Raw genomic sequence first — 19,476 nt, forward strand, 5'->3', positions numbered from 1 at the left:
CCTCCTCCGGTTCCTCCTCTTCCGGTTCTGATTCTTCTTCCGGTTCTGATTCTTCTTCCGGTTCTTCTTCGGGAACTTGTGAATCAGTCCAATATATATTCGACTCTTCGTTATTATTAGGTGAGTCAATGGGATTTGTGCTAGAGGTATACATCTATCACACAATATCAAACATGTTAAGAGATTAATATATCACACAATATATATACATTTTAATAATATATAGTTTCCAACAAAAATGTTAAGCAGTCATTTTTAAAGAAAAGACGGTCGAAGTCTAGAGTCACTAATGCATCCTAACAAACTCGATAAGACACACTAATGCAAATTTCTGGTTCTCTAAGACCAACACTCGGATACCAACTAAAATGTCCCGTTCTTATTGATTAAAAACGTTCCATATTAATTGATTTCGTTGCGAGGTTTTAACCTCTATATGAGACGTTTTTCAAGGACTGCATTCATTTTTAAAACAAACCATAACCTTTATTTCATAAATAAAGGTTTAAAAAGCTTTACGTAGATTATCAAATAATGATAATCTAAAATATCCTGTTTACACACGACCATTACATAATGGTTTACAATACAAATATGTTACATCGAAATCAGTTTCTTGAATGCAGTTTTTACACAATATCATATAAACATGGACTCCAAATCTTGTCCTTATTTTAGTATGCGACAGCAGAAGCTCTTAGTATTCACCTGAGAATAAACATGCTTTAAACGTCAACAAAAATGTTGGTGAGTTATAGGTTTAACCTATATATATCAAATCGTAACAATAGACCACAAGATTTCATATTTCAATACACATCCCATACATAGAGATAAAAATCATTCATATGGTGAACACCTGGCAACCGACATTAACAAGATGCATATATAAGAATATCCCCATCATTCCTGGACACCCTTCGGATATGATATAAATTTTGAAGTACTAAAGCATCCGGTACTTTGGATGGGGTTTGTTAGGCCAAATAGATCTATCTTTAGGATTCGCATCAATTAGGGTGTCTGTTCCCTAATTCTTAGATTACCAGACTTAATAAAAAGGGGCATATTCGATTTCGATAATTCAACCATAGAATGTAGTTTCACGTACTTGTGTCTATTTTGTAAATCATTTATAAAACCTGCATGTATTCTCATCCCAAAAATATTATATTTTAAAAGTGGGACTATGATATCGTGTATTTCATATGCATTTTCCTTAGCGATATCGGGTACATTTTGGTCATTTTGGATACGATTTGGAGTTATTTTGGTTAAAGTTGTGAAAGTTTGAGTTCCAAGACCAAGAAGGTTAAATTTGATGTTATTTGATGGTTTTGGATGTGTTTCGATGTTTACAAGTGAAAAGGTTTGATTCGGTTCGAGTTTTGGTGTTAGTATGATGATTTTCAGCTCGTTTCAGTAATCTGATAATGGAGCGCCGCTCCAAATAGGCGCGCGCCGCGCCATTTAACTATAAAAACAGTTCGAGCATATCAGAAAACAAAATGTGAGTTTCCAGACAATCGGCGCGCCGCGCGGGTCATATGGCGCGCCGCGCGGGGATGTATCCGGGTTCAGAAATCTTCTCCTATAAAAGCCCGAATTATACCCTAATTTATCATAATCGTATCCTGACGAATTCCAGCCACTTTTTGACGAACTTAGGTGATTTTTGGAGATCTTCAAGGTCATTCTAAGGTACTAATCATTCCGGGAACAAGTCTCGATTCGTGTATCGTTCAGATTTCAATCTTTGATAAGGTTTATTCTTTTGTTATCAACAATGAATTTCTCTATGTTTTTGATTGTTATTTTGATTTCAGCCATGATTGTAGGCTAAACTCTTAATGTTTGTCTAGATTGAATATTTGCAAGTGTTTGGATGTTACTTTGAGGTTTTATTAATTGATGCATGATAATAATTATGAGTTTTGATTAAGAACCATTCTTGTGGGTGTTAATTATTGATACTAGGTTGATTAGTGAATCTTGTTTGAACAAAGGGAACCCTGTTTCAATTTAGTGATCTAATTCCCAATTGATTTGTCTTAACTGATTGGGTGCTTACTGGACCAAGGGGGTAAACCGAGTAACGTAATTGAACAAAATAGGGGTGAATTGTGTGGAGCGAACGCGTAACCAATTGAATCTTAATCTTGTAATTAGCTAGTTACTAAGTCACAAACGAAAGATAGTTTTTGGTGAAAGGGAACCCTAAGCCAATAAGTCCTAGTTTGATGTGTTTGCTAAAAGAGAACTCTGGGTAAACCGACTCTGTAATTGCGTGCATTGATTAATAGAACTAGTGCTTAATAACAAATCATCCAACACTGCGAATAGGATATCTAGGCGAACATTTTTTTATCCATTGAACTCAAATATCTTTATTTTTCTGTCGAGTCTGCATTTCTTTTATTTAAACTTAAAAACCAAAAATATTGTCTTTTATTTTCAAAGCTATCTTGATTTGGCTAATCGTTAAATAGCCGCAAAACAAACTATCTCGTACTTTCGATTTTCATAGTTTAACTTAGTTTACTTTTATTTACAAACTTAATTCTCACGTTAATACTGTCCTTGGAACGATCTTGGAATTACCATTTTTATACTATTGCACGATCGGGTACACTGCCCGTTAGTGTGTAGTAATCTTTAAACCAGGCATATTTCCAGTGATAAATTTATATACTAGATTTCACACATCAAGTTTTTGGCGCCGCTGCCGGGGACAGTTGTGTTGAAAATTAAGTTTGATAATTAAGTTTGTTCTTAGTTAATTTTAACTGTTTAGTTTAATTTAATTCTAATTGAGTCGGTGCGTTTAATCGGTTTGTTAGCTGTGTTCTTGCAGTTACAGGTAGTGCATGCAACATACGCGTTCTTCAGATTCTCCAATTGTTAAACCATTTGAAGAGCCTGAAAGAGAGTTGTTTAAAGCTTTAAGTCAGAAGCAAAAGTTAACAGTGGATTCATCAGTTTTATCGGGTGATACTTACGTTAATTTGGGTAGTACTTCTGAGACTGTGGTGCCCGAGACACCACCTGAAATTTTTAACGAAGAAGACTCTTACGCTTCGTCTGATACTACAGAAACTGAAGAAATGGCCGAAGGAGAAGCACCCCGTCCTCAGACTATGGCTGAAAAGTTAAAGGCCACCCGAGGAGGCCAAGGCAATTCAATTACTCAACCGAATATTACTCAGCCTTTTCAAATTACAGGGCCGATCCTGAATTTGATATCTTCTGATTGCCGATTCTATGGCAAAGATACCGAGGATGCTAACGAGCATCTTCGTAATTTTAATGATGTTTGTAACTTGTTTAAGCTACATGAGGTTGCCGATACTTCTATTAAGACTAGACTTTTCCCTTGGACTCTTAAGGGAGAAGCCAAGAGATGGTTAGACAAGCAACCTGAGGGTACGATTAGATCTTGGGAGACTTTGGAGGATAAGTTTTTGTCAAAGTTTTTCCCTGCATCTCGAGCTGCTCGACTTCAAGCAGATATTTCTCAATTTAGACAAAAGAGCAGTGAGACATTGTTTGATGCTTGGGACCGTTTTGCTACTTTGTTACGCTCGTGCCCGCAACACGGGTTGAATGATTTACAGAAGGTTCAGATTTTCTACAAAGGTTGTGATATTCCTACGCGTCAGAGTATTGATCAAGCTGCAGGTGGTACGTTAATGGATAAGACTGAAGAAGAGGCGTTAGAGATCATTGAAAAGCAAGCTGCTTATTCTCATGAGTGGCATCAGGATCATGAATCTTACCCTTCAGCTTCAGTTAAGAGAACAGAGACTACAGGTACAGGTGCTTATGATGATTTTGGGTCTATCAGTGCTAAGTTGGATTCGTTTGGTAGGAATTTGGAGAAGATGAACAAGGATATTCATGGTATGAAGGTTGGTTGTGAATACTGTGGAGGTTTGCATCTGGGCAAAGATTGTGATGCGGGTTTGACTATGAATCAGAAAGAAGAGGTCAACTATATTAGTCAGCAGAATAACAATCAGTTTCAGGGACGTGCTCAGTTTAATAGGAATTTCAATAATCCTTATAATCCGCAAGGTAATCAGGGTTCGAGGTTCCAACCGGGTTCTAGTGGAGGTTTTCAGCAGCAAGCTCCCGGTTATTTTCAGAAACCACAGGCCGAAGAGAAAAAGTCCAACCTTGAGGCTATGATCGAGAAGTTAGTGATATCTCAGACTCAACTTGTCACTACCGTTACTCAGAATAATGAAAAGAATGACCAAATGTTTCGAAATCAACAAGCAGCTATTCATAATCTAGAACAACAGATTGGTCAACTTGCTAATAAGAATAGTAAGAGAAAACCGGGGGAGTTACCGAGCAAGACGGATACTAACCCGAAAAACGGGCATGTTAATGCTATCACCACCCGAAGTGGTTTAGCGTATCATCCACCGAGGAAGCCCGACGAGTATGATTTGAGGGTACCGTTAGTTAATGATAGTGAGCCGGTTGTTGAAAGTGAACCGGAAAGGGAAAAGGAGCCGGAACAGGTGGCTGAAAAAGTTGTTAAGGAACCGGTTACTGTTGCTGCTAAACCGGTAGTTAGAGAATATCAACCACCGCTCCCATTCCCGAGGAAACAGCGATTGGAGAAGCTAGAGGCCGAAAAGTCCAAGTTCATGGACTTGATTAAAAAAGTTAACATAAATATGCCTTTTATTGATGTTATTGCAGGTATGCCTAAGTATGCGAGGTTTCTTAAGGATTTGCTGACTAACAGGCAGAAGCTGAAGAACGTGTCTTCAGTCAGGTTGAATGCCGCATGCTCAGCGGTTGTTGCAAACAAGCTTCCCGAGAAGCTTGAAGATCCTGGAAGTTTTACCATTCCTTGTTTACTTGGTAATTTGGACTGTATGAGGGCTTTGGCGGATTTGGGGGCTAGCATTAATTTAATGCCTTATTCTATTTACTTAAAGCTAGACCCCGGGGAGTTAAAACCCACGCGTATGGCTGTGCAGCTAGCCGACCGCTCTATTAAATTCCCTCGTGGAATCATAGAGAATATGCTAGTGAAGACCGGGTCGTTAGTTTTTCCGGCGGATTTTGTGGTTTTGGATATGGAAGTGGATGAAAGGATTCCACTAATTTTGGGTCGGCCATTCTTAAATACTGCTAGGTGTATGATTGATGTGTATGGCCAAAAGCTGACCCTTAGGATAGATGATTTGAGTGCAACATTCTCAATCGACCATGCTTTGAAATACCCTGGCTACACTGATGATACATGTTATTTTCTTAACACTGTGAATGTCCAGTCTGAGTTTTTGCAGGAATTCCCAGAGCTACAGGGTTCAGGAGAATGCTCATTGGTTGAGATTGATGAGGATGTGCAGGTTGAGGAGGTGGATATTTTAACCACCTTGATGGAAAACGGCTATGAGCCGACTGAAGAGGAGTTCAAAGAACTCGAACGTGATTCAGATTACCGGAGCAAGTCTTCAATTGAAGAACCTCCCGAGCTTGAATTGAAGCCACTTCCAGATCATTTGGAATACGCTTACTTGCATGAGGAATCTAAGCTTCCGGTAATCATTTCTTCTTCTCTTTCAGCAGGTCAGAAAAATGAGCTTGTAACCATGCTAAAGGCCCATAAACCGGCCATTGCATGGAAGATTCACGACATTAAGGGTATTAGTCCTTCCTATTGCACCCACAGGATTCTAATGGAGGATAACTTCAAACCTGTGGTGCAACGCCAAAGGAGGTTGAACCCGCACATGCAAGATGTCGTGAAGAAAGAGATCATAAAGCTCCTTGATGCTGGTCTGATTTACCCGATTTCTGACAGTCCATGGATTAGCCCGGTACACTGTGTACCTAAGAAAGGTGGTATGACTGTTACCACCAATGATAAAAATGAGTTAATTTCCACCCGGACTGTCACGGGGTGGCGTGTTTGTATCGACTACCGTAAGTTGAACGACGCCACACGTAAAGACCACTTCCCGCTACCTTTCATGGATCAAATGCTAGAGAGGTTGGCGGGAAACAGTTTCTATTGCTTTCTCGATGGTTTCTCGGGGTATTTTCAAATTCCTATCTCGCCCGAGGACCAAGAGAAGACTACTTTCACGTGCCCGTATGGCACGTTCTCTTATCGACGCATGCCCTTTGGCCTTTGCAATGCTCCGGCCACTTTTCAAAGGTGCATGATGGCCATATTCCATGACATGATAGAAGATTGCATGGAGGTGTTCATGGATGACTTCTCGGTCTTCGGTGACACTTTCGATTCATGCCTTCTTAATTTAGAACGGATGTTGGTCAGGTGCGAAAAATCTAATCTTGTGCTCAACTGGGAGAAGTGCCATTTCATGGTTCAAGGGGGCATCGTTCTCGGGCACAAGATTTCTAAAAACGGTATAGAGGTGGATCCCGCAAAGGTTACCGCTATTAAGAACCTTCCACCCCCTACCGATGTTAAGGGTGTTAGGAGTTTTCTCGGGCACGCCGGTTTTTACCGGCGATTCATTAAAGATTTTTCTAAGATTGCCAACCCGATGAATAAACTCCTTGAAAAGGACACCCCGTGGAAATTCTCCGACGAATGCCAAAAGGCATTCGAGCTTTTGAAGGAGAAACTCATCAATGCGCCAATCATAATTGCTCCGAATTGGTCCCTTCCGTTCGAGCTTATGTGCGATGCATCTGATTTCGCTGTTGGCTCAGTTTTGGGTCAAAGGGTCGAGAAGCATTTCCGACCCATCTACTATGCAAGCAAGACCTTGCAAGGAGCACAATTAAATTATACTACCACTGAAAAAGAGCTCCTTGCGGTGGTCTTCTCGTTCGATAAGTTCCGGTCCTACTTAGTCTTATCTAAGACTATTGTCTTTACGGACCATTCTGCTCTAAAGTACCTATTTGCTAAACCGGACGCAAAACCACGACTTCTTAGATGGATCTTGCTTTTGCAAGAATTTGATGTGGAGATCCGGGATAAAAAGGGTGCTGAAAATTTGGCGGCCGATCACCTTTCACGTCTTGAGAACCCCTCCCGTGAGGTTCTCGATGAGACGACCATTCATGATGATTTTCCCGGCGAATATCTCATGAAGGTGGATAAGGTTGATGAGCCGTGGTACGTGGACATTGCTAATTATCTAGTTGGGAGATTCTTGGAGAAAGGGTGGTCACATCAAAAGAGGAAGAAATTTTTCAGTGACCTTAAGTACTATTTCTGGGAGTATCCCTATCTTTTTCGTTGTTGTCCCGATGGGGTTATCCGCCGGTGTGTTTCCGGTGATGAGTGTATGCGTATTTTGACCGAGTGCCATAGTGGGCCTACCGGTGGGCATTTTGGACCCCAAATTACGGGGCGTAAAGTCTATGATGCCGGCTTTTATTGGCCGACAATCTTCAAAGATGCCCACCTGGTTTGTAAGTCATGTGATTCGTGCCAAAGGGCCGGTAAAGTCACCAAACGGGATGAGATGCCTCAACAAAGCATCCAAGTTTGCGAAGTATTTGACGTTTGGGGAATTGACTTTATGGGGCCATTTCCGAAATCTCAGAATTATAGTTACATACTCGTTGCCATTGACTACGTGTCTAAATGGGCCGAAGCGCAAGCTTTACCCACAAATGATGCACGAGTAGTGATTTCGTTCCTTAAGCGTTTATTCTCTCGATTTGGAACTCCTAAAGCTTTAATTAGTGATAGGGGTACTCATTTTTGTAACGCCCAAATGGAGAAGGTATTGAAGCGATATGGAGTTCTCCATAAAGTTTCTACTTCATACCATCCCCAAACGAGCGGACAAGTTGAGAATACAAATCGAGCTCTTAAAAGTATTCTTGAGAAAACTGTGGGTTCGAATCCGAAGGAGTGGGCAAATAAGCTCGATGAAGCTTTGTGGGCGTTTAGAACCGCTTTCAAAACGCCACTTGGTACCACTCCTTATCGGTTGGTTTATGGGAAAGCGTGCCATCTCCCGTTGGAGATTGAGCATAAAGCTATGTGGGCACTTCAAAAGTGCAATTTAGATTTGAAGGAAGCCGGACGCCTAAGGGCGGGGCAATTGAATGAGCTTGGTGAGTTACGCCTTGATGCGTACGAGAATTCATTGATTTATAAAGAAAAGACCAAGCAATGGCATGATAGGAAGTTAAAGGGTCCAAAAGAGTTTAACGAAGGCGACCGAGTGCTTTTGTTTAACTCTAGATTGAAGCTTTTACCGGGAAAACTTAAGTCCCGGTGGACGGGACCATTTGAGGTTGTTAAGGTGTACCCATACGGTACGATTGAGTTAAAAAATGCGAATGGTATTACCTTTAAGGTTAACGGACATCGTGTGAAGAAGTATTTTGATGGTCCGTTAGTGATTGATGACGAGGTTCACGTTGAACCCGACACCAACGCCACTTGAAGTTGGGGACGAGTCGTGTGAACGACTCGTTAAATAAGGTTCACGTTGTTGTAAAGTTTGTATATTTTTGGTGCTAGTTTGATAATATGTGCAATACGATCATGTTTGGTTTTTATTGGGGATAGTTTGGTGATATTATGGTGAGAGAATTGGGTTTTATTGCTTAAAAATGCGGATTTTTGATGATACAGTAAGTGGAGCGCCGCTCCAATAAGGGGCGCGCCGCGCCACTTGAGTATATCTGAAGTACCAGTTTCTGAAAACAGCTCGGCATAAATTTTTAGTTATTCGGCGCGCCGCGCAACTCTTTGGAGCGCCGCGCGATCAAACTGCGCGCCGCGCGAGCTTTTGGAGCGCCGCGCGGAACCCTGTCAGCCAGCTGTTTTTGGGTGTTTATTTAAAGTCAATCCGAATTTTTACATCCACACAATTTAGAAACGGGTGACCAGCTGTATTTAGTCCTTTTTACTTCAATTATTTTCATTCTTACATCTCTTAAACACCTACAAATCCTTTGATCTTACAAAACCCTAAATCTTAAAGTTTAATTTCTTGTTTCAAGTAACCTTAATCTTTCAAGAATGGCACCCAAGAAGGTCCGAATTTGTTCCTTTCTTTACTAATTTCATCTTATTATATGTTAATTGCTTGTTTAATTCTTAATTGTCTTGATGAATTAGTGTGGGGTTGCTTTAATTTGGGTTATATGATTCAATTAGTCATGGGTTTTTGTTAGATATTGTTTATATGCTTTGATTTTATGCTAAAGTTGGTGTTTTTAGAAGTTTAACATGAACCTAGGGTTTGTAGGGGTAAAGGTCCGAATTTTGTAAGTAAAAAGGGGTTTATTGCTTGAAAGTGTGATGTTCTTTGAATTGTTCATATGTTTTTGAACTAGTGTGGGGTAGTGTCCATATGGGCGGGTCAATTTGTTTTGAATGACTTGAGCTACATTGTTCCAATTATGTGATATGCCATGCTAGTGATGATTAAGCATATGATTTTGAATTGAGATGAAGCTGTTGTTTGATGGTTGTTGAATTTGTTGAAAGTTGCTAACATGATGAAGTTGATTGTATTTTTGGAATTTAAAAGAGTTATAAGTAATCATGTTGGTCATGTTTTGGTTATGTTGTTTGATGAATAAGATTATGAGTTATTTGTTTTGATGGATAATGTGATTTGGTTGAGAGTGTGTTTTTGAAAAAGTTTTCACAAGAGTTGTTTTGTTTAGTTCGTAATTGTTTTTGAAGGTGAATTAACATGAAACAAGGATTGATTGTAAAGGTGTTTGGTGCTTATTATGATAACTAACACTAACTTTTGAGTTTTGTGTTTGTTTTCTTACTTGTTTCATGAATGTATAGAACAAGAGGTAACCAACCACAGCAACCACCGAACAACCCTGAATTGTGGTTGACCCAAGTTGGTAATATTGAGGATTTGGAACAAAGGTTTAACATCAATCTTGCTCGTCCGATTGAGCAAACTTACTACTTGGATTGGACGCAACTTCGAAATGAAAGTGTTCATGCTTATCGAGAATTGCGTGGTTACTTATGGGTTACTTATAGCGGTAATGAGTTGAGACCGTATGAGCGTTTGTTTGAGATTAACGAAGATGTTTATGAGCAATTGACTGTTGAGTTCTTTTCGACCGTAAGTTGTCGGCCCCGAGTTGCTCCTCGTGATTCGGACTTTTTGACATTTAGGCTTGGCGGGGCGGACCGTCGAATGAGTAAGGTTGAGTTAGCTCGGGCGTTGGGTTTGTACCCCGAGTTAAATGATGATATAGATTTACAGTACCATTTGTTGGGGTGCCGGGTTTTCGGTGACGGCGAGTTTAGTGAAAGTGAGTATTGGCCAACGATTATTAATCCGGGGGTTAGGGCGTTCAGTTCTAGTAGAAGCATTCAGTCTAATCTTCGACGTCCGGTGGACCGTATTCTTTTTAAAATGATTGCTACTATGTTCATGGCCCGGAGAAATGCAAACAAAATTAAACGAAAGGATCTTTGGATCCTCCAGCAGATAAAAGCGAGAGAGGCAATTGATGTGCCGACTATGTTGGGGTCCTGGTTTCAGGAAATCGGTGAAGATAATCGTCCCGAGCGCCCGTTGTTAGGGGGCCATTTTGTGACACGTATAGCTGAGGCATTTTCTGTGCCTACTGATAGGTGTACTATCACGGGGGTCGAAGCAATGGTAACAAACATTTTGTTTTTCGCTAAAGCCGATTTTATTAGGCGAGGACCGAACGGTTGGGTTTTGGTAGAGGATGAAGAACAACCACAGGGTCAAGGTCAACAGCAACAGCAACAGCAAGGTCAAGGTAGAGGACGTGGTATTGGGTCCACGTATGAAGCAGGGAGTTCTAGTGGTAATGTTCGGGGAGTATGGACTCCCGATGAGGAAGCTTTTAATGGGTTGGTGAATAGTGTTGACGGGCTGCATCTTGAGTTCCAAGATAGTCGTACATTTTATAATGATCAGGTTGCGCATAATCAGCGTATGTATGACGAACAGCGCCGTCATAATCAGGAGTTGATGACGTGGCATCAGGGTAACTATGGGTCGCTTAACACGAGTTTGGGTCAGGTTCGGACAGAGGTTGGTAATTTGGGCGAACGTGTTGACAGGATAGAGTATGATGTTCGAGGGATTCGGGCCCACAATCAGTGGGAAATTCATCAGAGGCAGCTCCAACGGCAGATGCGTCGTGTGCCGGATGCGTACATTCCTACGCAAACCACTATTCCGGACTACACCGCCGTGACGCCTCCGAGACCGGATCCGTCTTATGACCCGTATCAAGCATGCCAAGATACTTATGGCGTGACTTGGGACCCGTTGAGAGATTTTTGGCCGGGAAGCGATTGATGTGTTGCACGTATTATTGTTGTATTTGTTTAAACTATTTCCATTTCGATTTGGTTGTACTTGACTATTTTTTATTTTTTTTATTTTTCGTATGATGTACCTTGAGACTTATTAGGGATAAGGCGTTTCGGTACCGGGTGGTACCACCTTGTTCCCATTTATGTATTTGGTGTGTTTTGCTTTTTCTTAGGTGTGTTGGAGAAACGGTATTTCAAGTCTGGCATTAAGTTCAGCAAAACTACTTTAATGATGGTATTGGTGTGAGGATCGGGAATGGACGATGTTCTTATGCTGGCAGTCAGTTCAGCGCCATCTGTCACTGTCATTCCACGATCTGTGGTTATACTCGATAAGTTTTTATTTTTCTTACCCTTTTGATTTTAATCCATTTTTGATCTCCAGTAATGGGGACATTACTTGATCTCAAGTGTGGGGTGGGGGATGTAAAATCTCTCGGGTTAGTTATTAATAGAATCATCATTATTTTGGTTTTGATATTTAAAAGACTTGACGTTTCACGGGGTTTTGGTCATAAAAAATTGAAAAATTTAGGGGAAAATAAAAAAAAAAATGAAAAAAATTAGTTAGTTAAAAAGAAAAAAAAAAATATATAAAAGTAGTTAAAAATTCGACCAAAACCTTTGTTTAAGTATGGCTTGGAATTTATATTTCATGATGTTTAAAGAAGCCAAGGTTGTTCCACATGTTCATTACCATTGAACATGAAATCCTACGAGTTCGGGGAACTCAATAGTAGGTCACCTGTACCAAAACGGGTGTAAACCGTGAGAGAGCGGTGATTGCATAGCGTGATTGTGACCGAATCACGTGCCAGATCAAAAACTTTTGGTTACTTGGTATAGCATACTTCCGAAACTATATCATTTTATTATTGCATCATTTAATGATGTGATACTGTGGGAAGAGGAGCTTTGAGCTTCACCAGTGCTGTCCTTTTCAGGAGCAATAGCTACGTGCTTGTGTTTGCTTAGACAACACAACCCATAGCCAAAAGCTATGGAACCCGAAGGTTTTCGGGATTTTTCAAAACCGGTGTCAATTGAAACAGATTGGCACTTCCGAGTGATTCAGATCCACTCATTTAAGGAAGTAAAGTCTTCCGACCGTCCTACTTGGTACGTATACCTCTTAAGCGTGCCATTTCATTACCCATCATTTCACGATGAGGTACTGTTAGAGGAGAAAGTCTTGAACTTTCAAAACACGTTCATTATTTTGAATGTGAAATCCTACATGAACATTCAGTTCATACGTAGGTCACTTGTACAAAAACGGGTGTCAACCGTATGAACGGTGATTGGATCGTGTGGTCGAAGCCGGACCATACGCTAGATCGAAAACTTTATAGGGCGGTCTTCATTGTTTCTCCTAACAAGGACAATGTATGCGCTCGACCACCTTTTATGACCATACAGGATGAATCCACTCCATCCTAAAGGGAGTCAAGTCTCCCGAACGACACACTTGCTGATTCATTTCAGAAGTTGTAGTCCAGACCAGTTGTAGGGTGACGAAAAATCTTGAAAAGTCATTGCTAAAATCGACTGGAAATCTACCAGGCCTCAACATCAAACAGGGAAACTGGTAGTCGAAGCTTATCTCAATGAGGGAGATTTGCTAGCTTAATGGGAAGCGCACCATGATACACAAAATGTCAGTGATTGATCAGATTCCCAGTGGATAACCTCCGGAAAGGTAAGATATCAGCTTTTAAGCCTGATGAACTTCAATCTTTATGATTGACTTAACGGATTAGACGGTTACCTCATAACCATCGATGATATCTGGACGTAATGTGTATCCTCCTAAGCACATTATTTTCTACCGACATCTCGCGATGTTAGGTACTGTGGGAGGCTTGGCTTGACCAATTGCGGGGTAGCCCGTACGTTCTCTTGGCACACATGTTCGATTGTTACATCTTTGGTGCTTGGTTCCCACTTGATTCCCGATGCTATTGAAGACTTATCTTATGATTCGAGATTCTCTGCTTCATCATTATGGTACGTTATCGAGATTATTTTTTATATCCGTTACATATTGTTTGCGGTTTGGGAAGTTACAAGGGGGAATGCAAGTGGGAACCATGGTTGTTATTTACTCCAAATCGTGCCCACGCTAGTTGCTTGTTTGGTTTCTTGTTCGTTTGGTTCTACAAATATGTTTGAAGATGTTATTTTATTGTAGAAGATTATTATCGAGTTTCATTGCTTGAGGGCAAGCAAAACTCTAGTGTGGGGTTGTTTGATATCGTGTATTTCATATGCATTTTCCTTAGCGATATCGGGTACATTTTGGTCCTTTTGGATACGATTTGGAGTTATTTTGGTTAAAGTTGTGAAAGTTTGAGTTCCAAGACCAAGAAGGTTAAATTTGATGTTATTTGATGGTTTTGGATGTGTTTCGATGTTTACAAGTGAAAAGGTTTGATTCGGTTCGAGTTTTGGTGTTAGTATGATGATTTTCAGCTCGTTTCAGTAATCTGATAATGGAGCGCCGCTCCAAATAGGCGCGCGCCGCGCCATTTAACTATAAAAACAGTTCGAGCATATCAGAAAACAAAATGTGAGTTTCCAGACAATCGGCGCGCCGCGCGGGTCATATGGCGCGCCGCGCGGGGATGTATCCGGGTTCAGAAATCTTCTCCTATAAAAGCCCGAATTATACCCTAATTTATCATAATCGTATCCTGACGAATTCCAGCCACTTTTTGACGAACTTAGGTGATTTTTGGAGATCTTCAAGGTCATTCTAAGGTACTAATCATTCCGGGAACAAGTCTCGATTCGTGTATCGTTCAGATTTCAATCTTTGATTAGGTTTATTCTTTTGTTATCAACAATGAATTTCTCTATGTTTTTGATTGTTATTTTGATTTCAGCCATGATTGTAGGCTAAACTCTTAATGTTTGTCTAGATTGAATATTTGCAAGTGTTTGGATGTTACTTTGAGGTTTTATTAATTGATGCATGATAATAATTATGAGTTTTGATTAAGAACCATTCTTGTGGGTGTTAATTATTGATACTAGGTTGATTAGTGAATCTTGTTTGAACAAAGGGAACCCTGTTTCAATTTAGTGATCTAATTCCCAATTGATTTGTCTTAACCGATTGGGTGCTTACTGGACCAAGGGGGTAAACCGAGTAACGTAATTGAACAAAATAGGGGTGAATTGTGTGGAGCGAACGCGTAACCAATTGAATCTTAATCTTGTAATTAGCTAGTTACTAAGTCACAAACGAAAGATAGTTTTTGGTGAAAGGGAACCCTAAGCCAATAAGTCCTAGTTTGATGTGTTTGCTAAAAGAGAACTCTGGGTAAACCGACTCTGTAATTGCGTGCATTGATTAATAGAACTAGTGCTTAATAACAAATCATCCAACACTGCGAATAGGATATCTAGGCGAACATTTTTTTATCCATTGAATTCAAATATCTTTATTTTTCTGTCGAGTCTGCATTTCTTTTATTTAAACTTAAAAACCAAAAATATTGTCTTTTATTTTCAAAGCTATCTTGATTTGGCTAATCGTTAAATAGCCGCAAAACAAACTATCTCGTACTTTCGATTTTCATAGTTTAACTTAGTTTACTTTTATTTACAAACTTAATTCTCACGTTAATACTGTCCTTGGAACGATCTTGGAATTACCATTTTTATACTATTGCACGATCGGGTACACTGCCCGTTAGTGTGTAGTAATCTTTAAACCAGGCATATTTCCAGTGATAAATTTATATACTAGATTTCACACATCAGACTATAACTCACTTTCACAGATTTTTACTTCGTCGGGAAGTAAGACTTGGCCACTGGTTGATTCACGAACCTATAACAATATATACATATATATCAAAGTATTTTCAAAATATATTTACAACACTTTTAATATATTTTGATGTTTTAAGTTTATTAAGTCAGCTGTCCTCGTTAGTAACCTACAACTAGTTGTCCACAGTTAGATGTACAGAAATAAATCGATAAATATTATCTTGAATCAATCCACGAACCAGTGTATACGTATCTCAGTATTGATCACAACTCAAACTATATATATTTTAGAATCAACCTCAACCCTGTATAGCTAACTCCAACATTCACATATAGAGTGTCTATGGTTGTTCCGAAATATATATAGATGTGTCGACATGATAGGTCAAAACATTGTATACGTGTCTATGGTATCTCAAGATTACATAATATACAATACAAGTTGATTAAGTTATGGTTGGAATAGATTTGTTACCAATTTTCACGTAGCTAAAATGAGAAAAATTATCCAATCTTGTTTTACCCATATCTTTTTCCTTTTAAATCCGTTTGAAGTGAATCAAATTGCTATGGTTTCATATTGAACTCTATTTTATGAATCTAAACAGAAAAAGTATAGGTTTATAGTCGGAAAAATAAGTTACAAATCATTTTTGTAAAGGTAGTCATTTTAGTTGAAAGAACGACGTCTAGATGACCATTTTAGAAAACATACTTCCACTTTGAGTTTAACCATAATTTTTGGATATAGTTTCATGTTCATAATAAAAATCATTTTCCCAGAATAACAACTTTTAAATCAAAGTTTATCATAGTTTTTAATTAACTAACCCAAAGCAGCCCGCGGTGTTACTACGACAGCGTAAATCCGGTTTTACGGTGTTTTTCGTGTTTCCAGGTTTTAAATCATTAAGTTAGCATATCATATAGATATAGAACATGTGTTTAGTTGATTTTAAAAGTCAATTTAGAAGGATTAACTTTTATTTGCGAACAAGTTTAGAATTAACTAAACTATGTTCTAGTGATTACAAGTTTAAACCTTCGAATAAGATAGCTTTATATGTATAAATCAAATGATGTTATGAACATCATTACTACCTCAAGTTCCTTGGATAAACCTACTGGAAATGAAAAAAATAGATCTAGCTTCAAAGGATCCTTGGATGGCTTGAAAGTTCTTGAAGCAGAATCATGACACGAAAACAATTTCAAGTAAGATTTCCACTCGAAATAAGATTGTCATAGTTATAGAAATTGAATTAAAGTTTGAATATGATTATTACCTTGTATTAGAAAGATAACCTACTCTAAGTAACAAAGGTTTCTTGATCTAGGATGATTACTTGGAATGGATTTAGAAAACTTGGAAGTAAACTTGCAATCTTGGAAGTATTCTTGATTTTATGAAACTAGAACTTTTGGAATTTATGAAGAACACATAGAACTTGAAGATAGAACTTAAGAGAGATCAATTAAATGAAGAAAATTGAAGAATGAAAGTGTTTGTAGGTATTTTTGGTCGTTGGTGTATGGATTAGATATAAAGGATATGTAATTTTGTTTTCATGTAAATAAGTCATGAATGATTACTCATATTTTTGTAATTTTATGAGATATTTCATGCTAGTTGCCAAATGATGGTTCCCACATGTATTAGGTGACTCACATGGGCTGCTAAGAGCTGATCATTGGAGTGTATATACCAATAGTACATACATCTAAAAGCTGTGTATTGTACGAGTATGAATACGGGTGCATACGAGTAGAACTGTTGATGAAACTGAACGAGGATGTAATTGTAAGCATTTTTGTTAAGTAGAAGTATTTTGATAAGTGTCTTGAAGTCTTTCAAAAGTGTATGAATACATATTAAAACACTACATGTATATACATTTTAACTGAGTCGTTAAGTCATCGTTAGTCGTTACATGTAAATGTTGTTTTGAAACCTTTAGGTTAACGATCTTGTTGAATGTTGTTAACCCATTGTTTATTATAACAAATGAGATGTTAAATTGTTATATTATCATGATATTATGATATATAATATATCTTAGTATGATATATATACAGTTAAATGTAATTACAACGATAATCGTTACATATATGTCTCGTTTCGAAATCATTAAGTTAGTAGTCTTATTTTTACATATGTGTTTCATTGTTAATACACTTAATAATATATTTACATATCATTTAAAATAATTAACCAAGTGTATCAATATCTTAATATGATTCATATGTACCTAGTAAGACGTTGTTATAACGATAATCGTTATATATATCGTTTTCGAGTTTCTTAAATTAATAGTCTCATTTTTATGTATATAACTCATTGTTAAAATACCTAATGAGATACATACTTATAATAAAATCATGTTAACTATATATATAACCATATGTATGTCATCGTATAGTTTTTACAAGTTTTAACGTTCGTGAATCACCGGTCAACTTGGGTGGTCAATTGTCTATATGAAACCTATTTCAATTAATCAAGTCTTAACAAGTTTGATTGCTTAATATGTTGGAAACACTTAATCATGTAAATAACAATTTCATTTAATATCTATATAAACATGGAAAAGTTCGGGTCACTACAGTTATGCACCTGAAAAACTCTTGGAACCTGAGTAAACGTTTAAAACATAGTTGTGCTAATTCCTTTGGCGTTGTTATTACCGAAAATAACTTTGTAATTCCTTTTCAAATTAGCCACTTTTGTCACAGCTTCAGCAAGTCAACTTCGACTTTTCGTTTGAAACAACCTTATTATAACCTTGATATATATGCGTGCTCTTTTATTGTTACCGGGGAACTTTTTATATTCCATCATATTACCAGTAGACGTTGTAACGACCCTGGATTTTCCAACATTATTTATTAATAATTATTATTATTAATACGTGTGATTAAATGAATGTATGTTATTACATTTACATGTTGCCATGATTAACCGTACTTGACTTTAAATGCCCGAAACGTCTTTGTGACACACGAAACTTGCACGAATAATATTTTAAGATATTATTTGCATTCATGATTAATTTTATTAATCATTTTAATTAACTAAGGTTATTAGTTAGTTACTTGGACTTTAATTGAATTTATTTGTTAAATACTTGAACTTGGGCCTTGTTAGTATTATGGACTCATGATATAGACTTATGAGAGCCCACCCTACTTCTTAGTGGACTCATTAAGCCCATTACTACATGTAAGTATCATCATTTGAACTCAACTAGTTAGTTATTTACTTAAGGAATCTAGTTACCATACAATCCCTATGCATGCACCTCTTGTAACCACCTTTTAAGCTTTAACACTTGAGAAACTAGTGGACTAATCTTCTCCCCCTTCTTTATTTCTGCTGACCGTAGCATAGGAGGGAGAAGGGAGCTTGTTTAATTTTTTTTTACATTACTTACTCATATTTCCTCTCATTCTCACAAACACTTCAACTTGCATTTCAATATCTCTCTCAATTCTCTCCTTTTCTTTGTAAGTAACTTGATAAATTTCTTCCTTCTTTCTTAACCAAAACCGTAGCCTTGGCTACACAATTCATCATCATCTTTGTTCTTTGATGTTGTGTAATTACTTTATATTTGTTAGTTGTTGTTGTTGTTACTTTGTTACCTTGTTACTTTGTTACTTACTTACATATGCAAGAATCAAACTCATTAGTTTCATTCTTCATAATATCTTGAATTTTCAAGAACACAAGAACATAAACTTATTAGTTTATGATTCTACATTTATTGTCTCAAAAGATCAAAGTTCATGTGTTGAAAGCATACTTGTGATTCATGAAATAAACTTTAAAGTTTACTTTCCTTAAAGATCAAGCTTAGGCTTGAATCTTTAAAGTATGCAACCTATGAACTCATTAACTTGTTTAAATTAGTTTGTTATTTTATTTACTTGCACTTTAATTTCATGTTTCTTAGTTTAAATGGTCAAGTACTACAAGTTAGTCTTGATCTCATTTCTCTTGAACTAAAAGTTAACTTTACTAGTTCAAGAACATGTAAATGAAACTTTTTAATTATAACTTGGTACACTTATGGTAGATCTAGACTTTTGAGTCTTGGATCTTCAAGATCAAACTAAGAACTATGTTCTACAACTCAAGATCTTCATTTCATAAGTTTACTTCAAGTTTGTAACTTGTTTTTACTTTTAAAGGTTCATGTAAGTGTTAGATCTAAGACCTTGATGTAACTTTGGTTCATCAACTTCATACAACTCTTAAGTGAGTTGATCTACATGTCTTAGACTCACACTTGTGTCATAATTGTCAAAACTTAGTTAGTATTACTTTTACATTTCTTGTATGTGCTAAATCTAAGAATTTGATGAAACTTTGGTTCATCAAAACACTTGCA

At 37.7% G+C, this 19,476-nt stretch overlaps 1 protein-coding gene across 1 annotated transcript in view; it reads left to right on the forward strand.

Annotated features, from left to right (window-relative positions):
• Positions 1-9,767: 9,767 nt before the first annotated feature.
• Positions 9,768-19,476, forward strand: part of LOC139849709 (rust resistance kinase Lr10-like) — a 104,080-nt gene continuing 94,371 nt past the window's right edge. Inside the window, exons 1-2 of the mRNA XM_071839340.1 lie at positions 9,768-10,734; positions 11,479-11,494. Of these exons, the coding sequence (XP_071695441.1) occupies positions 9,768-10,734; positions 11,479-11,494 (983 nt within the window). The remainder of the gene's footprint in view (positions 10,735-11,478; positions 11,495-19,476) is intronic.

This window comes from Rutidosis leptorrhynchoides, chromosome 5, assembly GCF_046630445.1.
Source record: "Rutidosis leptorrhynchoides isolate AG116_Rl617_1_P2 chromosome 5, CSIRO_AGI_Rlap_v1, whole genome shotgun sequence".
NCBI classification, from domain to species: Eukaryota; Viridiplantae; Streptophyta; class Magnoliopsida; order Asterales; family Asteraceae; genus Rutidosis; species Rutidosis leptorrhynchoides.